Raw genomic sequence first — 26,447 nt, 5'->3', positions numbered from 1 at the left:
TAGAGGTGCAGGACTTTACATGGCAGTGAAATATAAGCCAACAATCAGTTTAGACAGTCAATAAATTGAAGAATTAAGAAGGAATGTATTCTTTTTCTTTTAAAAAATACCCTGACTTTTTGATGTAAACATCACAGATATTCTTTAGATGCATTGCAGTTCCAATAGCATTGAAAGATTAGTCAATTAGTCAAGACACTCATAAAAAAATCCCACAAAATTAGTCTTACGCTACTTTTTATTGAAATCTGAACATGTCATATTGAGTTTTGTGTAATTGTGATCTTTGAGACCAAATTCCTTCTTTCCCTTGTTTCCTCCTTTCTCTCTCCACCTAATAAAGACTCTTTGGGGTAGAAAAAAACAGTAGAACAGCATATATCAGTAATGAAAATAGCATTTAGAGGCCCATCCCAATCCTGACTTTTAAAGTAAATGATTCTGATTCAGAGTAATTTTGAGAAGGAAAAGTGATGGAGTCCTTGTTTATTTCCAGCAATGTATTTCATAAAGTAGTTAGCAACTTGTAATGAAGCTCATATGCTCTGCTACATGTGCTGCAGAGAGTGCTATGAGTATTAGAAAGAATAAAGTTGGTTATCTCAAGCATCTTTTTCTGCATATTCTTTCATATCGGACAACAATAGACCTGTGACAAGCCAATATAAGCAGATAACATCACTAACCTGTATATCAGTCAGGCTCTAGTTGTAGTATCAGTGTGATTTCAGCTTCATTAGTGTTCGAATAAGGATTTCCGCTATCCACATATTGCAGATTATTCTCATGGAGGCCTCAAAAAAAGCCTGTTCCTGTATTTTTAAGTCTCCAGTGCTTCGTGCGCTTGTATCCGTTTGCCTAAAACCGCACTGAACGGCCAGTGTTTGTGTGCACATGCCAGTGTGTGAATGTTCATCAAGCTGTGTGTGTGCGTGTGAGTGTGTGTGTGTGTGTGTGTGTGTGTGTGTGCATGTGAGTGAATAATGACAGGCTGTGGCTCCACTGAGGGGATTGATAATAGCCTGGGCTGTGGGCCTCAAGGGAGAGCAGGTAGACACTCTGCAGTGCTGACCCTGCACTCACATTACTGAGTGCCTCGCTCTCAGCCCGGCTCTCCTCCACAATCCCCGCCCCAGAACCACCATCGCACCACCCCCCACCCACCTTCACTCCACCATGACATCATTATTAGACCTTCTTCCCTCCCTGAATCCCTCTTTTACTTCTTTTTTTTTTTTTTTTGCTTCTCTCTTGTTCCACACTCTATTTCTCCTCTGATATTTTTCTCCCCGATGGAGCAGAACTGACAACCGTCCACTGTTCTGTTAATCCTCCAAAACTCTCTTCTGGACCCATCGGGGTGCCCACACCTCTGCTTGAGCCCCTGGGGACTCGCTCGCTCTAACCTACAAATCCTGCAGCGTGCACTCACACCAGGCTTTGCTGTCCCAATCCCCCCACAGTCCCAACTCCAACTCAAGTACTGGGGACTTAAACACAAGGGGGATTGGCTGCCATCCAAGAGCAGCGAGCGAGAGGGAGCGCGAGGTGCAGTCAGTCCACTGACTCATATCCTTCCCTTTCTGACTCCGCTCCAGCAATGATGTAATGCTCTTGGCTTTTCGCCCTCCCCCCACCCTGTGCCTGCCTACCGCCAGATTTCGTCCCTCGTCTCTCCTCTCACTTTTCCCTCTTTTCCCCTCCTCAACTCGTCCAACATCACTGCGCTCACTCCTCTGCTGGGTGAAGTCACTGCGAGCTCTGGGTAGACACAGCAGCTAAAAAACTTTTGAACGTAACCAAAACAGCCCAGGGCCAAGTTCCAGACGTTTGGGAGATGGTGGTGCAGTCGCCATGGGAACGGAGGTAAACAGAGGGAGAAACAAGGGCCTCAAACAGCTTGCAGCTGCCTGGCTCTCTGAGTAAACACTACACAGGACCTGCCCCTGATTTACTGCCTTTAATCACTGGTGGGAGGAGAGTGCCATGGGGTTTGGACTGAGGAAATAATATGAATTTGATCAAATAAATCAGCCGTAATGGGTTACGACACAAGCTGACTTTTATTAGCGGGCTAGAGAAGGGATGGATGCTGGGAGGGTGCGTCTCAGGGACAGATCTGGGATGGGGTGTCCTCACATCGGGGTGCCTCGAGCTGAGTAAAGCCATGCCAAAGCGCACTTGAGGACCGGTGGTGAATGATATGGTATTTATTCCCCAAATATGATACTGTTTTGGTTCATTAGATGCCGCTGGCTGGGGAAGACGGGTTGCCCTTCATTTTTCGACGTAAGGACGTCGGGAAAACTCTTCAGCAACCACCGTGTCATCTTGTTACAAGCTAACCTGGCATCTGTCAGCAACACCTGACCGGTGTTGTAACATTTGGCGCACGGCAGCCCTTTCGCTTTCAGGGACACTTCATCTTTCCCACTTTTCATCTGCTAAAACATGACTATTTATTAGCATGTTTGTTCTCCTCTTCCTTTCATACTACCACATGATTTCTGTCATCACTTCTCATTCAGCTTTCCGTCCGCATTCTCCTTTCATAATCTCAGCAAATTTTTTTTTTTCCCCACACTTCATTCCTCTGATGCCATTTGGCCCGAGCCTCCATCCCAAACATGATCCATCTTTAACTTTCCTTGCGCAGACATGCCTTTTATCCTCTCCTCCATCCCGCAACAAAACGTCCCATCCACATCTCATGCCTCTCCTCCACCCTCCTGATCCTTCATTTCCTCTCCTCCATCTACCTCCTAATACCCTCTTCCTCTCCTCCATCCACCTCTGATCCCATTTTTCCTCCTCTCCGTCCACCTCTGATCCCCCTTTTCCACACTTCCCCACGTCGTGATCCCTGCGCTCCCCAGAGCTGTGAGGCACGTCCCTGTGTGTGAGTTGCTTGTGCAGGAGCCTGCATGTGTGGTGGCCCCGGGGCAGGGATGACACAGACCCGCTGGAATGAGAGGGAACAGAGTCTGGGCGTTCCTCTACAAACGCACTATTAAACCCACTGCAGTACACAATGAGCTCATCTTAATTCAGGTCAGATGTACATCCTGCTTTCTTTCTCTTTCTTTCTCTCTCTCTTCTGTTTTTTGCAAGTGATTACACTGTATACCTTTGTTTTTCTGCACCTTCTGTCCACTGACTTCTTCTTTAGCTGCATTAATTTGAATCATACACAGTTGATGACCCATTTTTGACTGTGGAGAGGTGTCAAGTCGGAGCAGGAGAGGTCCCGAACCCCTGCTCTCAGGATGGACCTCCCTCCTTATCACAGCTTTGTGAATGCAATCTAATCATAAACAATAATAAAAGATGTTTTGTTTAAATTGTGGAGTTTGTAAGGTCAAATTTTGCCCACGGAAAGCCCATAGCGCTTTCTCTTTCACTGCACTTGCACAATGCACATAGAAATCTGCACAGTTGTTTTATGACATTCATGTTGTGCAATCTATAAAAATGTGACAAGCAATACATCCTCGTGTCAAAGCCATCAAAGCTTTCAGCTCCACTGCATTATCATTAACATTAGAGCTTCAAAATACACTTTATGTGCACGTTCACACATGAACTACATTTGTTTTCAAGATGTGACCATTAGCTTTACAGCTTGAAGAGAGTTTTGTAGAAATCATATCTAGCAGTGATCATAGATTGGTATGATGATCATAATTTATACTGACCGAAAAGAAATGTGCTTTGTCCAACAGATTTGTTTAAACAAAGACAACGGCAGTAAATCTAGATCGAGTGGTCCTTAATAACCAATAGACATGTCACCAAATCTCTTTGCAAAAACACAGGAAGTTTGCAGTAAATGTATGTATATGTCACTCTACACTTTGCAAGAAACTCTGCTTTGGAGAACGCACGAAGACCAGCATCTATTTTGCGCTACTTCCCTTAAAGGCAAAAACAAGGACCACAAGTAGCTGTGGGCCAGAGGTGTGAAAATATCATGCATTCGAAGCAGCATGGGAAACAAAACCACAAATTAACTTCCTTTAAAGCTCTGCATGATGATGTGACAGCCAAATTTTAAGCTGCATGCAGTGCGCATATATATATATTTACAGATAAATCTTCCACTTACAAAAGGGAAGAAAAAGTCTCTACAAACAAATGGCATGCGTGAAATGAGTATGCTAGACTGGTTTTAAGTCAGGGGAATTGTTGGCACATTTGCACTAAATAAAGTGATGCCTTTTGTGCAGTATGACAGTTAGAATGTCATAAATCGTGCAAAAAGCAAAAAAATATATAAGTTGAATTCCTTTGATTTTTTTCTAAATTTAAAAAAAATAAATCTGGAATCAGCATGCACAACATTTTCCCAAACACCCACAGGTGTTACCAATACTGGAAAAACAAGCAGTGACTCTGCATGTTCTAGACATTTTAACATTTAGATTTTTAATTTGTTTCTTCTATCTGCTCAACATAAACACTGCCTGCAGTTCAGTCCAACCAAGCTCAAAACTCTTTTAATTTTTGTCATGTGACTGGTGGTCACAGCTGAGTCACTAATGGGTTTTCTGTTGTACTCATGATTGGCAGAATTTTTTGTTTTTTCCAGAATCTGGTTACAACAAATGTTCTATTTTTTTCAAATTTTTCGATGCCACAGAATAAAGTGATTTTGGTGAAATGTCATGATTTTAGGTGAAAGTTTTTAATGGCACAACATGTGACTACATAGATGATAAGTTCTGGGACTGTTGAAAAGCTTCAAAAGTGCTGAAAAAGTTGAAAATTTGACAAGTCTTTGTGTTTTCACAGCTTCCTGCTCTGATTAATGGTAGAATTTTGGCAATATATAAGATGACATGCCTTTCAAAGCCATTGTTGAGTTTTGGCGTTGGGAGGGTTAAACGATCACGAACAAAACTGTCTGACATAAACAGTCGATTTTTCTGAGATTTGCAACTTTTAGGTTCTCACAGTCTTTAACATTCTTTGAAATTTTCTTATTTAAGCCAATAGATAAAGTCCTTGTTAAATTGAAGCACCTGGTTACAGACACAGCCAAAATTGAGAGACATATTTAAATAGCCCGTCATCATAAATTGATGATCAGATATTTCACCACATCTGTACTGTAATCACTCCTCACTCAGTCCAGCTGCCTTCAGGTCCACTGTGCTATGTAATGGAAACAATGGGACTGAATTCCTCTATTGAGCCAAAATAGAAGAATGTCATTTTAATGCCTTGTGCCCACACCCATCTACCCACAGATCTCCCCGCAGGTCTCCACAAAACATTGTATCTCACATGGTTGACTAGTAACGTCCAACGCATTTAACTCTGACATAACTCAGCGCCAGATGTTTATCATTGAAAAGCAGAGAGCATTTGAGAACTGTTGGACACCGCTTCCCTTTGTGTGATAATGATAGCTGTGACATTAAGATCTGCTGGGCTGCTTTTTATGCCTGGTTTTAACACTGGTTTGTGTCAGTGCAGCTCCCCAAAGACCTTGTTTAAGGACTCGGAGCAAAGGGAGAGGGAGAAAGAGAGAGGGAGAGAGGTCCTCAGGTTTCACAGCTGCAGGCCCAGCTCAATCCTAAAGTAAATGGACTTGAGGAAAGCCAATCCTAATTGATTCCAAGCCTCAAAGCTCTTTAGTAAACATTGTGGAGCAATGAAAATGACTTGTTATCCTAATTCATTGGATGCTCGCGCTTTGCCGAGGAACAAACCGAGGAAGCAGATGGAAGTGAGATTAAACTGATTTTGTTTGGTGATTTTGTCTCATTTGGAGACATATTCACCACAGAGCTCCACATTGTGTGTCAGGATTAAAAGATTTATAGGCCTGCGATGATCACATACACAAACCTTACCATTCCTGACGAGGATAACTGTTTCTTAATTGTCTCTTAGGTTATTATGGTTAAAATTCAACACAAACATTTGCACAGCGAGAATCTATGCTTCTAGTTTTACGTCTTTTGTCCACAAAGACAGTTTTGGTGGCTTAACAGGATAACAGGGCAATTAAATCTTATGTCATAGGGAACCACTGATGAGAACTTGTGTAGTTTCCCTAACTCACAGTGAGCGCGTGTGTGTGCAGCATGTTCTCCATGTAGGAAGTTCCTGTGGAGAGACCCTGTGCACAGAGGCTTTGGTTAGCCCTGATGGCTTCCTGTGGAAGCATTGCTTTTCAGCGGAGGGGTTTCCTCAGCCCATTTTCCTGCTGATGTGAACATTTCCAGATCAGTTTTCTCTCGTGTGAATCTCCTCATCCTATTTTTGCATCAGGATTCCACCTTCCTAATAAACACCCCCTGGTATTTCACCTCATATAATTGCTGCTCAGAGGTTTCCTCAATAAATGTGTGACAGATAACAGGAGCGGCTCTGATTTTCAAGAGATGTGATTGCAGCAGCACCACAACCACCACTCTCTCAACAAATCACTGAGGGCTCTGTGATCATAAAGGGCTGTGAGGTGAATTGGTGCGATGCGAGGAGTTTATAATGACAGGTAAACTCAGGTGAAGCAGGCCAAGCAAAGTCTCTGTTTCTGGCAGTGATTGCTGCTCCTCCAAGGGGATGAAATTCCACCCCTGTGCTTGACAAAGAGCCTGACGGGGTGTCAGTCAGGCTTAGTGATGGGCCTCCCATCCAATATTCACTAGCTCCTCAAGCTGTAAATCTACACAGGACAACCTCGACGCAGTACCGGCCTAAGACTGACCCATCTCAGTGTCGAGCTAGCTTGCCACAGGCCTGGTTTACAGTAACAAAGCCCTGGCACAAGTTTGAAGGTGGCATAAGGAATGAATGAGGTCAGTGGAGTGTCTTCATCAGGGAAAAAATGTTTCTGATATATACAGACAAAACCACAGGCACATGCAGATATGGGTCATCAGCACAAGATCTGATTATGACTCGGATGAAAAATACTCTAGAAGCAAACACCCAACCACTAAACGCACAGCTGATACTACATTGTCTGCAAAGATATCAGAGAAACGGAGCTCTAAGGTGGCTGACATTCCCATGCTGTGAAAGGAACTATTTTGGAGCATGAAACGCTAAACCGTTGTAAAAGCAGTCACGGCTAAGGCTTCAACAATGACCTCATCTTGTCCTCTGGGACCCTCTTTGGCATGCTCTGCTGTGGGACAATGCTGAATGAACAGCAAAACATGAATCGCCAGCACCACACACACTGCTCCGAATGTAACAAAACACTGACATTACTTCAGAGACTACGGAGGGATGACAGCCGGCACGGACACAAAGGGCCCGGACTGAGCCTCAGGCTGTCACTGTAACAGGGGCACACTTGAGGTGGGAGGATACACTCCAACCACTGCACTTGTCAGATAATTTTCAGTCTGTCAGCAGTTCTCAGCAGTGCCTCTACCCCGTGGTAACAGAAAGAAATTCTCACATTTGAAAAAACTATTCCTTCTCTTTCTGCAGCAAATGTAATAGTATACATTACTTCACTTTATCTTCTCAAAAAAGTTTTAAAATGTTTTTTTTAAAGGTTTCCTGTTTTTTCAAAGCACCATCACGACCTGAAGAACTTGGTTCTCCATGTACTTTATATGATTCTTTATTGCTATTGGAGTTTTTTTGGTTTGGAGGCAGGTAATAGCATAAAATCAGAGCTGCAGATGAATCATTTGCTCTATAAAACATCAGAAAACAGTCAGAAATGCTACTCAGTTTCCCAAATCCCAAACTGGCATCTTGGTATATGTTGCTCTGTTTAACCAAGAACCCAAAATTTTAAATGTGATAAAATGAAAGGGATTCTGAAATGCTGTAAATTTTCGATTTTTCTTTTCCTAAAAAATGTTTAGACAATCATCACATCCTGACATCTCAATAAAAATAGGTCGGTCCACAATGAACTACCTTGAAAATGGCTCCTTAAAGAAAACTAAGAAAAGTTGCTAAACTTCTTTGCAGTGCCATTTATGGTGAAACCATTTTTGATGCATGTTTGAGGTACCTTTAGGGGTTTCTTTAAAGAAATGTTTCTTTTTTTGATACATCAGTGTGGTTTCTCAGCCATCCAGGTGATGGTGATCCTAAAAACTTCAGTAAAAAGCAACTAGACTTTTCTTTCAGCTGCTTCAAACCTGAAGAAGACTTTTGGATCAGAGCTGAAACATCTTGTCTGAGGATTCTTTTCTAAACCTTTTGCTAAAAGGTTCTTAGAAATGCTTCTTGCCTGGCATTGGTGCCAAGAACCATTTTTTTTGTGTAGATCTCTGCAAACTCACCCTATCTGTCTGTTTGTGGATGGAGCCTGAGTGATGACGGAGCTGGACTGAGGCGATGGCAGCGCCTGCTGGATCACTATGCTGGTGTCGTGGTTGCCCATCCGTGAGTGGGACTGCTGGTGCTGGCCTTGGCCTCCTTGGCCGTGCAGTGAGATGTTCTGCAAAGAACAGAGGAGAAGAACAAGCAGATTACACAGCGTTAGTCATCTCTTGATTCTCTCCAGCAAGTTGAATTTTTCAGGCCAACTCGAGCGCTCCGACTGTTTGGCCTTGGGCTCCATGCACCCAGCTTGAATCGGTAATGAGGAGCTATGTAAACTATAATCTACAGGCTTTTCTGTGTTGCATTGGGGAAATGTTGAGAGTCTAATGAGGACCAGGTTCCCCTTATTTTTATTTACCCAGCAGGATGCTTTGTTTGTTTTGCCTCTGTCACATGTAATGAATATACATCTGTATCATATGGAACAAAAGAACACTGAGCTCAACACACATGCAGCTGCAGAAAATGTCTAAGATTAAAAAGAAGAATACAGTCAGCAGTGCATTGTCGTATATGAACATGTGACTGTTTTACAGTCATAATAGTCAATTGTTGTTTTCCTTAAGTTTCAATGCTCCTTATCTCTACTTATTGTGCTTTACACTCCCAAAGAGTCTTGCTCCGACTCGCCTCCTGCTGACTTAGCAGAGCCTCCCGTCATAAACCACACAGGCTGGGCAGGCTGACCTGAGCACAGACGAGCTTCAGAGCCAAACCACCCAGACAACAGCTTAGCTACAGCACGCTCTGCACATCCTTCCAGACATTAGATAAGCAGTCTGTCTTGTGGTGATTTGACGAGTACCCATGTTTCAGGTGAAGGTGCCTCAGGGCGGATCTATAATGCATAAATGATCACGTCCTTTGTCAAATGTCAAAGCTTCGCGACTCCGCTCACATGCGAGACTGTCTCGCCTGGTCTTTTATTGCTGCCAAAATGTTGTCTCAGGGGTCTGTCTTTATTTCTGGGAAGAAACAGGACTCCCTCCCTACAAGAAGCCTCTGAGAGCTGTTTGAAGTTACAGGTGGAGAACCTGATATCTTTTCTCCTCACCTGTGGTGGGTGACAAATCTCCACCTGCTTGGCTTGATCCCCATCTGTCTGTCACTGTTGACAAGACAGATGGGGATCATGGAGGGTGGTGTCTGGATGTGCAACACACGAGTAGACTTTTGATGAAAAGGAGAAAATATGGGCAGAAATACCTGAGGTGTATACACATTGTGATTGTTGGGTTTTTAACCCGGAGAGCAGAGTGCGGTTACATGAGGTCTAGGCATTTTCAATCTATTAAAAGTGTGATATCAGGCCATAGTGTGTGGGCTGCTGCTAGTGACATGACTGATGGTTGCACCGGGTAAGAGTTCATAACCACCTAACCCAACCCCTGTGAAGGGCTGTGGCTTTAGGTTCATGTGGGTTTTTCTGCCTGAGGCTTTGTTCTCGACTCTGCAGTACCTGTTTACTGTCCTCCTCTTCCTGGGCTTTGCAAAACTCCTGCTCAATGGAGCAATCCAGCTCACTGAACAATCCCACCTCCTCACAGTTCTTCAGGAAGCGTGTTGGTGTGGGCGTCTGGTCTGGAAATGAAAGAAAGGTTTTAACCACTGTTAACAGTGTTATTGTGGACAGCAGAAGCAAAGGGGCTAGAGCAGCGTGGAAAACAAGGATCCTGCAGCACATTATGATTCTTCATTCTTTTCAATTTTAGATTTATCTTATTCAGTTGTTATTAAGTGACTGCGGTGAATGCAACATTAAACATCTGCATATATATATATATATATATATATATATATATATATATATATATATATATATATATATATATATATATATATATATATATATATATATATATATATTAGTATAATAGTGTATAATGACATCACCAAACAAACAGAGCACATAAGCAACATAAACAAATTTAAACAGAACAGGACATCATACATACATCAGCAAGACAAACAGTTAACTTTAGCAAATATATTTGTATGGATCACATTTTACTATTGTTTCTTCTCTTCTCTGTTGACCTTTAATTTGCAAATTTACTTTCCTTATTGTCAGATTTTTTTTTATATGTTTGGCATTTTGTTGTGAATGTTTTTCGCTCCTGTCACATTTTGACTTAGTGTGGGTTCATTTTTCACCACTATATAAGGTCCTGCAAGTTAAATTTCTTTGATTTAACAAAAAAAAAGGGTAAAATGTTGAAATCAGCATGTACAACATGTTCCAAGTGCCCACAGGTGTCACCGATACCGAACCTAAAATTAGCCCCCATATACTATAGATAGGCTATTTATTTTCATAACTTCCACAAACTAATCATTTTTCACATTATCCTGCACACAAACTCAAAAATATTTTATCCTGCTGAATGTGTCTTCCGTAAACTTGCTGACAACTTCTGTTCATTTCTGAGCCATGCTGCAATTTATTTTATTGATCAAGTGTGCTATAATGTACTCTCCATCTCTCTGGTCACCTCTTCTCTGCTCTGTGTAAACACAGCCTGTAGTTCAGCTGAAATTTCTGTCATGCCACTGTTGGTTGTAGCTAAGTCACTCTTAGCTTATCAGTTGCACTGTAAAATGCAGATTTTTTATTTTTTCTTAGAATCTGGTTCATGCAAATACTTTATTTATGGCAAATTTTTGAACACGACACTAAATAAAAAGAGTTTGGATGAAATATCACAATTTTACGCTTGGTTGTTTTTCTTAACTGTACTGTACATTACACACAAAATGTTCAAGGACCATTTCAATTTCTGGCTCTGAAAAATAGTGCAATTTGGTGATTTATTTAAAAAAAAAAAAAAAACCCTGCTTTTCAAACCTGCCTGCTCATTTGTTTGAATCTTATATTTAGCTGGACCCCAGTTACACCAGCAAAAACACTTTAAACAAGCTAATGGAGATCCACTTAAAGAATAACGGAACGTACACTGTTATTACGTATTGTGTTTTTAAGAAAGCATTACTCCCATTTACTTAGTGAGAGAGAGAGATACTCCCCTTGACAACCCCATTTTGGCTGACAAAGTACAGATCCCACCTACCGAGTGGGGGTCTCATTTGTTGAGCTCAGTCGAGCTGCGGTATTCAACTTGACGTTGTGGGGGGTGCACACAGATCAGGTTTCAGACAGTTGAAGGTGATTTTAGGATCACGATTGTTTCAAAGGCTAAAAGCATACTTCATGGTCTGTTTATCCGTTCTGGCTAGACTGGGCATTGACTCGAACTTTCATCGTGACCTGTGTACCCAAAATACAGTTTTACTCCAAATATACCTTTTAAAGTGTTAGACACTGAGAATATAACTCAAGCTCTATTGTTTTATTTATTTTTTTTTTAAAAGAATAATGTCAGTTTTTAGTTGAGGATATGAGGAAAAGCAACTAGAGCAGGAGGTTAACTTTAGGTCAACAAGTGTGGTGCTAAAAGGTAAAGAGTGGCTCAGATGTAACTCAGTGTTCAGTATAACTACTGGCTATTTTATCCTGAGTTTAAACTCTTGGTAAGAGAAGTGGTCAGAGCTGTAACTCAGTCAGCAGGCGATAAAGACACCTGGCCTAGAAAATCTGATCCTGCTGTCCGCTGACTCTAAATAATACAAGAAGACACAATCTCAGGGATTTGGCTGGAGTGGTTCACATCAGACAACAGCTAGTGTGGCTGGGACATTTCTAGGAATGGAGATCTATATTTATGGATCGGCCTTGGGTTGACCCATGTACGCAGTTTCTTCCAACAGTAGATTAATGTGCAGATCAGCAGGTCACTCCAACATCTCTAAAACTCCCTTTCAACTCTCGTACTGCCTGTGTGGCAGCTTGAAGGATGAGAAAATGCAAATCAATCAAAGAAATTTAGATTTAGCGTCGCCGCATCATGCACCGACTAGAACCGAGCTGCAAGGTTGCGTGTGTCATGTGACTTACATTACTGTAAACAACTTGACTGGACACGCACATAAAGGTTTTTGATGATAGACAAGTGTGTCTGTGCATGAGTCACCGAGGAACACACCTGCAAACAAACTACAAGCCCCAGAGTCTGTATTGATGCAGACATAACTCACCTGATAACATGTTGTCGTTCTTTATGGAGGGGAACTTAAGGGTCATCTCATGTTTGTGTCGATGTATCATCAGATGGTCCTCCGTGGGGAATCGCTGTTGAAAGAGGAAAGATTGCATGACAAAAATGTGCTAATCCTTGCCCTAAAATAACACTCCTTGAAGAGCTTTTTCTCCTGTAGGTATTTTTACACCTGCAGTGTTATTTACAGTTTGTGTTTCATCCAGTTCTAAGCTATTCTGTTTCTCCTCTTGTGCGCAAGAGGCAGAAACCTATTCCTCCGGCCTCCTCAATGTATACCTCTTCATGTTACAGGCGGACTTACGTACACACATGCACGCTTTGTGTTGTGGTGTCTCGACACACTCACCTGAGAACAGCCAGGAGCGTTGCACACGAACGGCCTTTCCTGGTCTGAGTTCATCACTCTGGCCAACTTCTCATAAAACTACAAAAAACAAAGTGGGACAAAAGAAGAAAGCAAGGAGGGGAATGACTTGAGTTGCCTTGCCAGCACATAAGAGGAAAAATACACTCCTTGTGTCATGCTAGACAGAAAATTTTCACTGCACCTGCACCAGTTTTCCCACACTAGAGCAATCCATGAAGACTAGGTTTGTGGAAACACTGCAGTCAATAACTTCAGGAAAAACTTTTTTTTAAGTCTATGTTTTTATTACACGTAACCACACAGGCTATATATACATACTCTAAAGTCATCCATGAACCAACAAAAATAAAGAATTGCTATAGCACTCCATAAAACTTTCAATTACAGCTAAACTCATTCAAATCTGTTTACAGAGGTACATATGTATATATGTGTAGGGGACAACTGTAATCGGTTTGGGCTAAAATTTGAGCACAAACACTGACATGATAAACCGTGTTTGAAATTTGTAATCAAACACCAACACGATGTTGAAACCGCTGTTTCAACATGGGGTCTTCAAATGTTTATTCTCAACACAAAGCGACAGGATCTGGTCGAGCACATGTGGTGCTGCTCTGGCAAATGCAACTATTTCTCAGTAGAAATATGCATTTTCAGTAATGTAACGCAGTGAGACAGAATGAGCTTTAAACGGAAAGCACCGAAATACAGTCGAACAGCTCTGTATTGTCGGGTTTCAGTTGTACAGTCATTGTTTAAAGGTTGCATTAATTTACTCAGTTGGTATAGTGAGAAAGAGAAAAAGGAAGTGGCGGCAGAGCAGCAGTGTCTAATCGAAGGATACAGTTTACTTGGTCAAAAAAAAAAAAACAACTTTAAAAACAAAACTTAGTTCTAAAGTTTTAAAGTATGAGCCCAACATATTTATTTACCTGCAACTGCAGCCAAATGTGTACTTTAGGAGTAATTGCTCAGTAGACAAGAGCCAAAGCCATGCATCATGTCTCATGTTAAGAGGCTTCAGCTATTATTTTAGCTTTAATAATTCAAAGTGAAACTGAGGACAAACACCTACAGAAAGAAGGGAGCCTCGTAGATAAGATCTGTTGAAAAAAATACAAACTGAAACCAGAGAAACACAAAAATTGAAGACTGAAAACTTATTTAAACTTATATAAATGTTATACCCTTCCTGTGTTTACAGAAGCTAAATCATGTCAATGTAAAGTATCCTTTCTGCATTTGACTTGAATACATTCTAAACTCTAGAATGTATTTAGTGCAGGATTTCGAAGAGAAAACAAGAGAAATACCAGGTGCACTTTAACGTTTATCTATATCAAATAAAGGCATTTAAAGGGTTTGATGTGCACGTAAATCAATCATTGCATCTGATGCGAACATGATGCATAACTCACATTTAGATATTTATATATTGATAACAGCTTATGTAACCGTTCGTGCATAGAATACATAAAGCTCTATGCAGAAAAGTAGAAACATATTTGTATTTTTTAAATGGCATTTTTAGTGCTTCCAAGGGAACACATAAGCAGGATAGAAACCCAGTTGCATACAGATGTGTCAAGTATCCAAACCTGAGACTGAAACTTAGTTTAGATTATCCGCTTACTTATTCCAAGTCCTGATTTAAAATTATTTTTTTTTAAATCAAATGATGCCTTTTATTTAAGTAGTTCTTGCTAAGATATTTGTGTTTAATCAAACATAGTTCAGTTTAGCTCACGTCTATAAAAGACTCAGCAAAGAAAAGTACAAAAACTCCTCTTATTTGAGTGCCCTTTAGAATTTTACAAGGAGTTTGTATACATTTTAAGATTCCATTATTGTCCGGTATCATGGTGTAAACTCTCCTCCTCACAAACAGCCTCAGAGCAGTCATCACATGCCAGGAGTACAGATGCGCAGCACTCTCAGACAGATGTGGTACCAGATGTTAAGTCTGTATTATTACTATTAATCCCCACTTAGGAGCAGCCAAAGCACAACACCCAGGGAACACTTTCAGCTTTGAGCCAGAGCCGTGATCATGACAAGCAGGTAGATGTTTCACTGTGGGACATACAATAAAATGGAATGAATATTCAAACTCCTGGTAGTCGATGTCAAGTTTGAAGCTTTAGGGCCCATCAGTCACTCATTTTGCACTTCTAGAAGTGAACTGAGCCTTTTGAGTGGATGATTTAGGAAAGTTTGTACAAAAGCGCATCGCCTCTCTGTTGTGAAGCCTCAAAATTAAAGCTAAAAGAAGAAATTTGGGAATAAAGAAGCTGCAGTAAACAGAGTAAAGTCGAAATGTTGTGTTGTTTTCTTCTGTCTCCCTCTTCAATCCCATCAAAGCTAGCTCTTCAAAGGCGTCTGATAGCTCGCTAATAACTTAATCATTAACATTAGCTGAGTGGTTTATTTATCGTGTGCTTCTGGCAATGACCAAAACACACAATATTTACAGCACTGATATTGCACTATATCATTCTCACTTGTTATAATATTTGATTACTTTTATCTCTTCCTGCCACTAATATCAGTTCAGGAGGGATTCAAGACAGTGCCACATGTCAAGTGTCGAGCATGAATGCCGTCATACACTATGTACATGTGTGCCTTTTTTCATGGGTACAGACTATTTCCTCAAGCACAGTCAAAACACTCAAATATTGTGTTATGCTGAGCAGCGCTGTTTTCCTAACAAGCTGTACTTGAGGACCGAGGCTGCAGAAAAAGGGTCTGGACAGGGTCTCTCTGTCAGGGAGCAATGAGCCCTGCTCTCTCTTTCTGTCACCAGTTTCTTCTGCAGGGCCCCTAAAAACTCACCTGGTCTCCTTTGACACAACAAACACGGCCAAAAAGCCCAAACCAGGGTGACAGCAAGAACCAGTGCATCAATCATGCCTCCTTGAATCACCATTTCAGGCCACGTTTTGATTCAAAAGTCACACAGAACTTTGCACAGCTCCTGTCAGCCGAACTCGCTGTCTGAACTTCCTCTTGATCACCTTCATCCAATCTGAAACTTCATAACAATTCACTAGAAGGCATTAATAATAAACAAAACTAACTAGTTTCCATGACTGACTGTTCAAACAGATGCAAAAAAATAAACTTTTACCTTCCTGTTCCCGTTTCTAAAATGGGACTTGATCATTTCATCACATTTACCAGGAAATTCAAACCATATGATGCATAAAACTTTCAACCATTAATTCTGCAGAGGCCTCTATGAATTATCCAATAGTTTTCACACTTCAAATTATCAGTACTCAACGCCCTTTCCTTGGAAAAGGGCACTTGGCTCTCATTTAGTATAGATGTTTTAGTTTAGCAGAGGAAATTTGGTTACACTTTACATTAACTGCATCCTTATGTGAGCGAGGGGAAGGATTAGGGTCCGGCGTTCGATTTCAACAGGAACTGGGGAGGAATTCTCCAGGTAGACCGCATATTAGAATTTGAACAATATGGTGAGGAAAAGCAGGGGTTGGGGTGCAAAGGCATATGGGGTTAAAGCAAGCACAAACGCGCAGCGATTCAAATCTGCAGCTCCCCATCGCCTGGGCTTTTGACAGCACAAGTTCAAGGCAGGATTACGGCGATCCCCGAGGCAGGGAACATGGCCCTCCTAGACAATGTCTGCCCTGAACTTCTGCTCTCGAACCAAGTGCATGACAAAAAGGCTGCTGTGATGTAAAAACCTCAATAGCTTTCAATTACTGGGTCTCTTTCACATAACAAACGCAAAAAATGCCCCCTCGGAGGGCTGCCATGGCACTAACACCACTCGCACTATTCTGACTGTGCTCATAAAAAGTTTTAACACCACTGCTGAAAAGAGAGGAAAAAGTCCCAGAGTTTAAAAAAAGAAAGACAATAAAAAGTCTACTGGACAGTGTGATCGCTGCTATGATTGCTGTCATTTCACTACATCATCGCCGGAGGAATGTGAGCACATGAAACAACCATCGACAAATAAACTTAATGCATTTCACTGCTGCCACAAATAAAAAAAAACAAGCTTGTTTAAAATATGGGAAGAATTGAATCAGCATCACTAGACAGCAACACTTTGGTCAACTTTAACAGCAAAATTAAGCTTTGTGGAGGCCATTCTTGCTATAAAAACACCTTTTACTTGTGAGGCAGTACATTCATATACTTTTTCCACTTTATTCTACATTCAATTATATTAATCTAACAGTAACTGTGGCTTAAATGTCTTTACAAAGCTGTTAAACATCAGTTTTAAGGTCATTATCGCAAAATAAAAGACGTTTATTGCATTTTTTAAAAGTAATGCACTACTTGACTTATCCAATAAGTTTAACTTGTTTGTGTTTTGTATGTTTTCTGCAGTTATTATGCTTTATATATTTAACCATTTGAACCTTTAACAGCTGGACATTTACATCTGTAGCAGAATAAGGAAGCTTTTGATACAAATGACAAGCTTATTTATTATAATTAAATACTTATTTCTAAGAGAATTTGTTCACTAAATCCTAAAATATAACTGAAAACGTATTTCTTGTGTAAGACACAGAAGAATTTTACTTTTTCCTCAAACTGTTGCACTCATAAACTATTTTTAATAACAACTGGGCACCTACAAATCCATCTCAACCTGTATTAAATGATCAGAAAATCCTGGTCAGATTGAAACAACACTGGGAACACAGAGGCTTGCACGTTAATTGAAAGACGAGAAACAAGTGGGTATTGACAGTGCTGTCACATAAACCTAATGACAGCGACAGGAGTGCAATCAAATAATTAAAACACATTTTTTTTCTCCCCCTCCATGCTACAGGCACAAAGCGCGCCTCGTCAGCACAACCTTCCTGAAAGTAACCCTCAACATCTCGGCGGTTAATCAAATATCGACTGGTCTGCAGAATGACGTAATGTTGGTCACATTGCTGTTTAAGAGGAGAAATAAACGGCAATTTAATGCAAACAGAAGCACGAGTCGTTTGGTTTTAAGGTGGCATTATTTTCCAGACGGTCATTGGTGAACCGCAGCACGCACGGTCCGGCACAGGACGCCGGCTCTGCGTTATCCCGAGATGGGACAGGCATGATAATGATGCAGGGATCCAGCTCTGGGTGGGGGGGAAAAAAAGCTGGAAAAACTTGGCAAAATTCGGTGCCAAGTGCAACGAAAAATACATGCGCGATCCCGTGCTTGTTGTTTAAGATGAATTCCTGCAGACTCGCCTCGGCTGCTGCAGCGGCACTTGACTCCGCGTTCAACTTCACCCAACAGTCAACAGATAGGCCGGGACGCACGGACACCGAGCGGAGGGGTGACAACACACAGCGCACCCAACTCACATGCCACCGGATCTGCTCTGGCTGCACGCGTAAAAGCGCAAAACGACAAAGAAACATCTCCACCGGGATTGCTCAAGCGAACAACAAAACAAGCTTGTTGCATGGGGAGAAAGAGGAAAGAGAAGGAGGTGGAAGAGAGAAAAAGTAAAGAAAGAATCGCTTTTAACAAACGCAACAAACCTGCAGAGGCGCATGCACGGTCCTCTGCATGGTGGCGGCGCGTTCAACTTACCAAACAAGTGTAGAAAATGTGAAGCAGTCTCTCAGAAGAAACCACGTTGGACTGAGAAAAGATTACAATACGATCTATTTAGAGAAGCATAACGTCACCCCCGGGTGACGTCACGTGGGATTCCTGAACTTCTAAATCATTGCGGTCCGCTTGGAGGCGGCGCGACCGGGGTGGAGTTTGCACAAATGCACGCCCAAAGAGGCACGGACGGACAAGCGCTGGAGCCCGGAGGTGGGTGTGGTGCCGAGCTGGAAGCACCGGCACCGGCCAATTAGAAAACAAGCAAACAAGTGAATGCATCTCAACTCTGAGTGGCATCACGGATGAAGATGTAATCACACACTTCATCAGCTGAGAAGTAATGATCAAATAGTGTGACAAACTTCCAGCAGCATAGTGGTGATATCCAATTGGGCCACTACTACTAAATCTAAATTCTAAATAATTAAAAATGGGCTTTACACTGAAAAAAATATACAAACATAGCATGCAAATCTACTTTTTTGGCACAAAAAGTCTCATTTCTATTCTTTTATTGCAAAAAGGGGGTAAAATAAAGCAAACTGTACAAAAAGTGCAATTATGTACTAAAATTTGAAGTCAAATTCCTCATATGTGAAAATCTACTTGGCAATAAAACAGATTCTCAAAAATCTGAGCTCTTCAACTGCTGACAAATCCCACATTCTAGTTAAGTGTGGCTTTAACGGACAATGAACAGATAGCTGACTAGTACAGAGACACTCTTTTGACCATAAAAAAAACACTTTAAAACGCAATTTTTTTTTTCAAATGATGCAATACCACAGGCCTTTTGACATGCTGGATGCTGGTATGTAAGTTCAGAGCCCTAATCAGGCACTTGGATATCCATAACTCCACTATTTGTCCTCTAAGAAGTTTCAGACGGCATTATATGGCAATTTGCAACATGACGGCTGACCATGTGTCACCATGCAGCCTATGGTTGTCACATGTGGCTCCTTCATCTGCAAAATTATCAGCAATCAGCTACAAAGACGCTGATGAGGTTTTTGGTGGAAGCAACTAAAGAATATCAGCTCAAACTGAATCATCTGAGAAAGCAGGTTTGCAACCAAGGTCTTGATTTAATGACAGAATGGCGTCATAATGAGCTCAAGAGGGCGAATAGTCATGTTTGTTGGACACTAGCAAGACAGAGGAAGATCCTTTTCACTAATAAATCTCGTTTTCAGTTGTTCAAAGCAGATGACAGGCCCATTACAGGTGTAGGATTGATGATATTTGCAGAGATATGTTATTGACAAAGAAAACTTCTACATTTCATGAATGGTAATGCAAATACAATATTGTGATGAAATCCACACACCAATGACTAGCCCATTAATTTGCTGCCATTACTTGATGCTTCAACAAAACAACGCATATCCTCATGTCTCCAGAATTAAAAATGTTGCAGTCCTACCACAATCTGTAGACTCTCCAGACACATCACTCATCCAACACCTGCTCTGGATGTCCAGCAACGTGATCCTGCTCGCTAAAATGTCCATCAACTTCACCGAGCCCTTCAGGAAGAGTGAGACAAAATTTGACAAGTAGCATTGACAACCTCATGAACTCAATACAAAATTATGAACACACTAATTACCGATTTTTGGTCTATGACATCATTTTTTATCTGCCCAATATCATCTCCATTATACTTGGTTGTTTCATGACAGCAGTTTTGTCATAGAGATGCCATGTGTTGGAACTTCAAATGCTCCTTACCCTCTGTGCTAAAAAAAAGGATAGAATTGAATTAAAATTATTTTATATTTCTTGCTCAGCATATTATAAAAATAGCTGCTGCCTCATTTTCACAGTTTGGAAAATGCTTGCACAGGCTACATTCTTAAGTGTTTTAGACAGTGGGGACATTATTTATATGCATGCTGCCTACTCTCACTGTCTAGACTCTTTACATTTTATATCCAACTCATTGTCCAGAACACATCACTGTGTACTTTACAGTCTGGTTTCTTCAACAGCGCTGTATATTTTTATTACTAAAGCAATATTGTGTAAACTCCCTTCTTTCTTGTATAATTTGCTATCTCTTACAAGCAGCTGTAATGATTCTTGCTCATCTGAATGGCTGGAATGACCTTCAAAATACAGCACAGCGTGATGATTTTGTCTCTCTTGGAGAGTTCAAAGCTCTAATCAAAAGATGTGTAATTGAAGAGTGCAATTCCTGTTCCTAAATTGGATTTTGTTTCATGTATCTTTAGTCCCTTGGTTGGTTTAACGTGCTTTATGTCTGTGGTCATGCTTCAGTTTATAATTCTTATAATCGAGCGAATTTTTGAGAAGTTCAAAAAAGGTTAAATTAAATAAAATAGATAAATAAGATAAAAAAAGGAATTAAATTTACTTCATAAACAGGCCTTTTTAATGGCGCTGCTCTACTACTGTAAAGTATTTTTATGCTGGAATAAAACCTGGCCTAAGATTTCCTATGTGGTAATTTAGTCAATTAATTTAGAAATATAATGTCCAGAACCACAAACCTGAAATAATAAAAACTAAATTAGTACACTGAGACTCTCTTTAAGACAGTGCTTCAAGATTAGACAACACAACCACAAATATAGCTTTCATCATACCAGTTGATATTGCACTATAGTGGTGTAAATCTTCCCAAACAAATTTTCCATCCAGGACCCAGTAAGTCTGGAACTATCGGAACCCAGAAAGTTCTTTTCTGCTTTTTCCAGATTGTAATCCAGCTTTGGTGACAGTTTTCACATTTCAGTTCTCTTTGCAATTATCCCATTTCTCCTTCTCTTATACGAAAATTATCTCTGACAAAAGAGCCATAACCTGGCATCCCTCACATGCATCATCATCACCAACAGGTTAACTTGCAAATGAACTGAATGGGGAAAACACATAATGTTTTGCGCTGCCTTTTTTTGTGAAATGTGTGCCTCAGTTACAGCACATTAGAAGAGATTTAAACAGCTCTGGAGTGCAAAGCATTTATGTTGGAGCTCCTTGTGACCCATTGGTGCCAACCGGCTGTGATTTCTTGGGCCACAGACGCTGGTATAGTGAAGCCATCCTCGGCTCCAGGGATTAATGACTCCTCGCACATTGAGAAATGTTTACCACTCGCCTGCGACCACTCCACTAGACACACTAAGAGCTCTGTCACTGAAACAATAACGCAGTCTGAAAAGGCCTCATAACTCAGAGCCTCTCCGCCTCTGTCTTTTAACCAGAGCTTTAATCAACGTTTATGACATCCTTTTGTCTCTTTATTGCCAATATATTTCCCAACCAATCCAAACATTATGCTCCCAGAGGAGCAGACTATTAAGGTTGGAAAGAGCTGATACAGTGTGGGTCAGTGACCCACACTAAAGCAGATTTGATCTATATTATACTAAACCTTTTATTATTATGCCTTTGTGCAATGCTTTTGGGTAAGATCACCTTGGGAAGATAAGAACCGGTGAGAATGCTTTGTTGCAGCAGGTGCAGAAGGTGAAGGAGGCTAAATAACAAAAGTATCATACGGGTTTTCAATTTGCAAACAAAATATAAAACATCTTCATAAATACTTTGGACAGTAATCAAATATGAAAAACAGATGTTCAAAGAGATTATTCTCCATATATTTTAACATAAGTGTATATGCCTGCAGTGACAGAAGCTATTTGTACAGCATTGGAACACAAATATATTTAGTTTTCTGATAGTTTTGCTTCAAATTAATGTTATCCAAAGGGCAGAGCTCCAAAAATGTTGGGTTGGAAGACACAGCATGATTTTTTTTTGTTTCTAAGCCCATAATAAAGAAATGAATAAAGCTGTATACTATCAGTAAGTGTCTGACAACTGGTGTTTTATAGCTTTTTCAAGATGTAATGGTTCACATTCTTCTCCACCTCCTAAGAAACAAAGTACATCTCCAAACTGCCTAATTAAAAAGAATTCAAATTTGATTTAAAATTTGAAAAACCTTTTGAATTGTACTTCATAGAAGAATCTATTTTAATTCAACTATAACTCATTTTTTTTACACTTTCAGCCGTCCAGCCCCAACCATGTTCGGCTTAACAAAATCTTCAGTCCATTCAAATTTTAACCACTGTGGCAGAAAGGAACATGTTGGGAAGATTTGACCTCAACCACAGACTAAAATTTGAAAAGCTAAGGATGTTCAGCCTTTGCTGATAGACTTCAGCTTATGTGAACTTGTGTGGTTAAACAGTACTAGTTAGTTTAGGTATTTCTGGCCTATGTCAGGGCTCCCTCCTCTGTCCCAGCTTCAGTCCCCACCTGACCTCCCTCATCCTCCCTCATCCTCCCCCTCCTTCCTCCTATTCCTCTCTCCACCTTCCTGCTCTGTCCAGCTGCTGCTCATCACCAATCACTCATTAACGGAACTCCGGACAGCTGCGGTGCAGCACCTGATGATCATCTCCACCATAAAAGCCGGCCTCACACTCCACACCCTGCCAGATAGTAAACTCTGCTCACGCAGTCTGGAGTGCTTCTAAAAAGACGTTTGTCACTATTAATGAGAGAACACTTATTTAGAACATCCACATTACCATAGTGCCTGATTTTTGTGTTTTCCTTTACTTAAAAAAAGACAATTCCATCACAAATTGATGTATAAAAAGGTACAAATGGTGCAGAGAAATTCACAGGAATGCAGGAAGTATTCTGAGGATGACGGCAGGACCCCTGCTTAACATGTCCACCTCAGAGGTTTAAATGAAATCAACACCCATAGGTGAGGTGACGGTGTTGAACCAACTTATTCATAGAGATTACAGGACAGGGAATCCTTTCTGTTAATTAATTTAAATGTCATAATTGCTTTTGTACAATGCAACATTTCAGGTTTCATCTCATAAATGAGCTCTTTGAAAGGAATAGTCAAATATGTCAAGCTTTGAACCATCACTGCTGGACTTTGAGATGGAACTGAGAGGTTTGTTCAACAAAACATATGTGCTGGGAGGTTTCCAGCAGATAACCTCTGTGATGCTTTTACACTCAAACACTCAGCCCTATAACATTTACATTAGGTGGCCGGTGATTGTGCTGTGTGTGTGATGGCTTGTTGGATTTATTACAGCGTAGGAGGATGTCCTCAGTGCTCAGCATCTCTAAGTATATCACTCTTGTGACAACTGAGCTTTTGTATGAGCTCAAACTGGATCATGAGGAACATTTGTAACATTTATAAATGTTCTCTGGCTGTATTTTTAAACTGCCATATAAATAAAGGATAATCTATTCCTTTTTTAATTGTATGAGCAATATTTTTGGATTAATGTGTCCAGCAGTATTGCCTTTATGTTATTTACTCCTTCATAATTTCAACAACAGTCTGCAGAACCTTCTATTTATTACAAAATACTCATTCATAAATAGACACACTCATGATTGGAGCTTGAAATAAGTGTCTATTCTATGTGAAATGTAGAAGCCAGAAGGATTCAGGTGCCTGTCTTATCTGTAGGCCGTGGGAGGGAGGAAATTGCATTACTGGTTAGTTCAAACTTGTGGAGTTTTTCGGAGCCAAAGGGTTTGGTCACTTACCAGCAGCTGTTAAACGTGACTTGCTTTGCCTGCATGTGTTTCCACGCTGAGGTTAAACGACCTATTCGGCAAATTTCTGGTGGAGAAAAATCAGAAACACATCTATTACCTCACCTGCATTTATGGACTGTAACAAACTGAAGAGTAATGATTAGTTGAAGCTGTACACATCAAGCCAAACCATCAATAAATAACAGCGGATCGGCAGGGCCAGCAGTTTAAAAAGGAAACCATGAGCTTCCTCAAACAAGAGCTTGTGTGTGATGTAATGCTTTCAAAGCGTTCTCAGGCAGAACTGGAAAAATAGTTTAACCATCACTGAGGTAGCTTGGTATGAAAATGTGATGACCCATTACACCATCATCGGGCACGGACTCAGCGTTACTGCACAGTCAATACATGCAAAAAAAAAAGTAATCGGAAAAAGTTAAAGTTGGTGAATTATTACTGTAATTTTGCATTTCTGGCCAATTGGCAGCAGATCCGCACCCCAAAAGTCCTACACTAATAGTCTGAATATCAGTGGTATGTATGTGCAAACATCTATTTCTGTCTTGCCTGTGGTTGCATCACTCTCCATGTTCTACTGAAAACACGAAAAAAGAAAACAAATGTCAGATTAAGTAAATAACAAGACATAAGAAACTTTCATATGCGTTGCTCTGACAAGTGATTTAAAGTGGAGCTGCACCCACAAGCTGTCATCATTCACTAAATTTATTCCATTCATGAATGAATAATGAAAATTGCTGCTTGTTTTCTCTTCAAGCCTCTCAAACAACTGAAAGACTTTGCAGCACATGACGCATGACGAGCTCTTGACGGTTGTAAAAGCGTGTCAGACAGAAGTTTAATGCAGTTTTAATTTTAAAATGTCTCTAAAAGTGACTTTTGAGTACTTATAGCCTCATGTATGCAAAAACAATCTCGGTTATGTTTGGAATAGTTCTAGACCTTTAAATAGCTGAACATAAACAGGACTCATATCTACTGACCAACACTGCCCCTCTGTGGCTGCATGATGCTTCAAGCTACTTGTTGATCCAATGAAGGATCCACATGCAACAACTGCCACAAAAATAATTACTCATTATTGCAGAAGATTAATTAAACCATTATTAGATTAAAAGTCGTGGCATTTAGGTTGACACTAGAATTTGTTAAAGTTGTAGAGCTTCACAATCTTTCTTGCACTGCAGGAAAGCAAACTAAAAAATGGAAAAAGCAAACAAAAAGGTGGAAGGATGCAGCTGGTAGTTTGTAGCAATGATGCAGAATTAGCTACAGATAGACCCTTTTCCTGCTGAATCTTGCCACCTGTACAAACTACATGAATTAAGTTCAACAAAATTTACGTATAACTACTTCCTCTCAACATGTTACAAATAAAATCTAAACAATGGTATATTAGGATAGTAATATAACACATTGTATTGTTTATGTTTATTGATAAATCCACTATTTTAGTTAAGGATTATACACCGATATACAATAACTATACACTGTAGTGACATAAACAACAATTCTTGTTTTATCAAAGTGGCTGCAGCAGCCAATCAGATCCCTCCTGACTGTGTGGACACGGTGACGGAGGTCAGAGGGTTCACCGACCCACAGAAGGAGGAGTACTTCAGGAAGAGATCCAGAGATGAGGAGCAGGCCAGCAGCATCATCTCCCACATGAAGAAGTCACGAAGCCTCCACATCATGTGCCACATCCCAGTGTTCTGCTGGATCACTGCTACAGTTCTGGAGGATCTGCCGAGAACCAGAGAGGGAGGAGAGCTGCACAGAACCCTGACTGAGATGTTCACCCACCACCTGGTGGTTCAAGCCAAAGTCAAGCAGGTCAAGTATGATGGAGGAGCTGAGACAGATCCACACTGGAGTCCAGACAGCAGGAGGATGATTGAGTCTCTGGGAAAACTGGCTTTTAATCAGCTGCAGAGAGGAAACCTGATCTTCCATGAGTCCAACCTGACAGAGTGTGGCATCAGTATGAGAGCAGCCTCAGTGTAGTCAGGAGTGTTGACACAGATCTTTAGAGAGGAGAGAGGGTTGTACCAGGACAAGGTGTTCTGCTTCGTCCATCTGAGTGTTCACGAGTTTCTGGCTGCTCTTCATGTCCATCAGACCTTCATCAACTCTGGAATCAACCTGCTGGAAGAACAACATCCCATTGGACTGAACTGTTCCAAAGTTATTCAATAGTTTTCTACCAGAGAGCTGTGGACGAAGCCTTACAGAGTCCAAACAGACACCTGGACTTGTTCCTGCGCTTCCTCCTGGGTCTGTCACTGCCGACCAAAAAGAATCTCCTACGAGATACCTTTAGTGGTACCAGGCATTGACATGAACAAGAAATTGAAGAAAACAAAGGTGGTCTAATATTTTTTTCCACGACGGTAGTTATGGACTTGTGTCACTACTCAGTTTCTTTGTATCCGCAATACACATATTCAGAATTGTAAGTTATTTATTAAAT

At 40.8% G+C, this 26,447-nt stretch overlaps 1 protein-coding gene across 2 annotated transcripts in view; it reads right to left on the bottom strand.

Moving 5' to 3' along the window:
- creb5b (cAMP responsive element binding protein 5b) overlaps positions 1–18,457 on the bottom strand; it is a 42,039-nt gene extending 23,582 nt beyond the window's left edge. The window contains exons 1-5 of one of the 2 annotated variants that reach the window (XM_023299413.3): positions 18,374–18,457; positions 12,769–12,846; positions 12,400–12,493; positions 9,767–9,888; positions 8,265–8,422 (exon numbers count right to left, since the gene is read on the bottom strand). In XM_023299413.3, coding sequence (XP_023155181.1) covers positions 8,265–8,422; positions 9,767–9,888; positions 12,400–12,493; positions 12,769–12,822 — 428 coding nt within the window. In that variant the 5' untranslated portion in view covers positions 12,823–12,846; positions 18,374–18,457. Of the gene's footprint in view, positions 1–8,264; positions 8,423–9,766; positions 9,889–12,399; positions 12,494–12,768; positions 12,847–18,321; positions 18,353–18,373 lie in introns of those variants that run through there. The other variant, XM_055013705.1, reaches the window with a different exon arrangement.
- Positions 18,458–26,447: the final 7,990 nt, after the last annotated feature.

Source organism: Amphiprion ocellaris, chromosome 9 (genome assembly GCF_022539595.1).
Source record: "Amphiprion ocellaris isolate individual 3 ecotype Okinawa chromosome 9, ASM2253959v1, whole genome shotgun sequence".
Lineage (NCBI taxonomy): Eukaryota > Metazoa > Chordata > Actinopteri > Pomacentridae > Amphiprion > Amphiprion ocellaris.
This window is presented reverse-complemented; position numbering and strand designations above follow the sequence as displayed.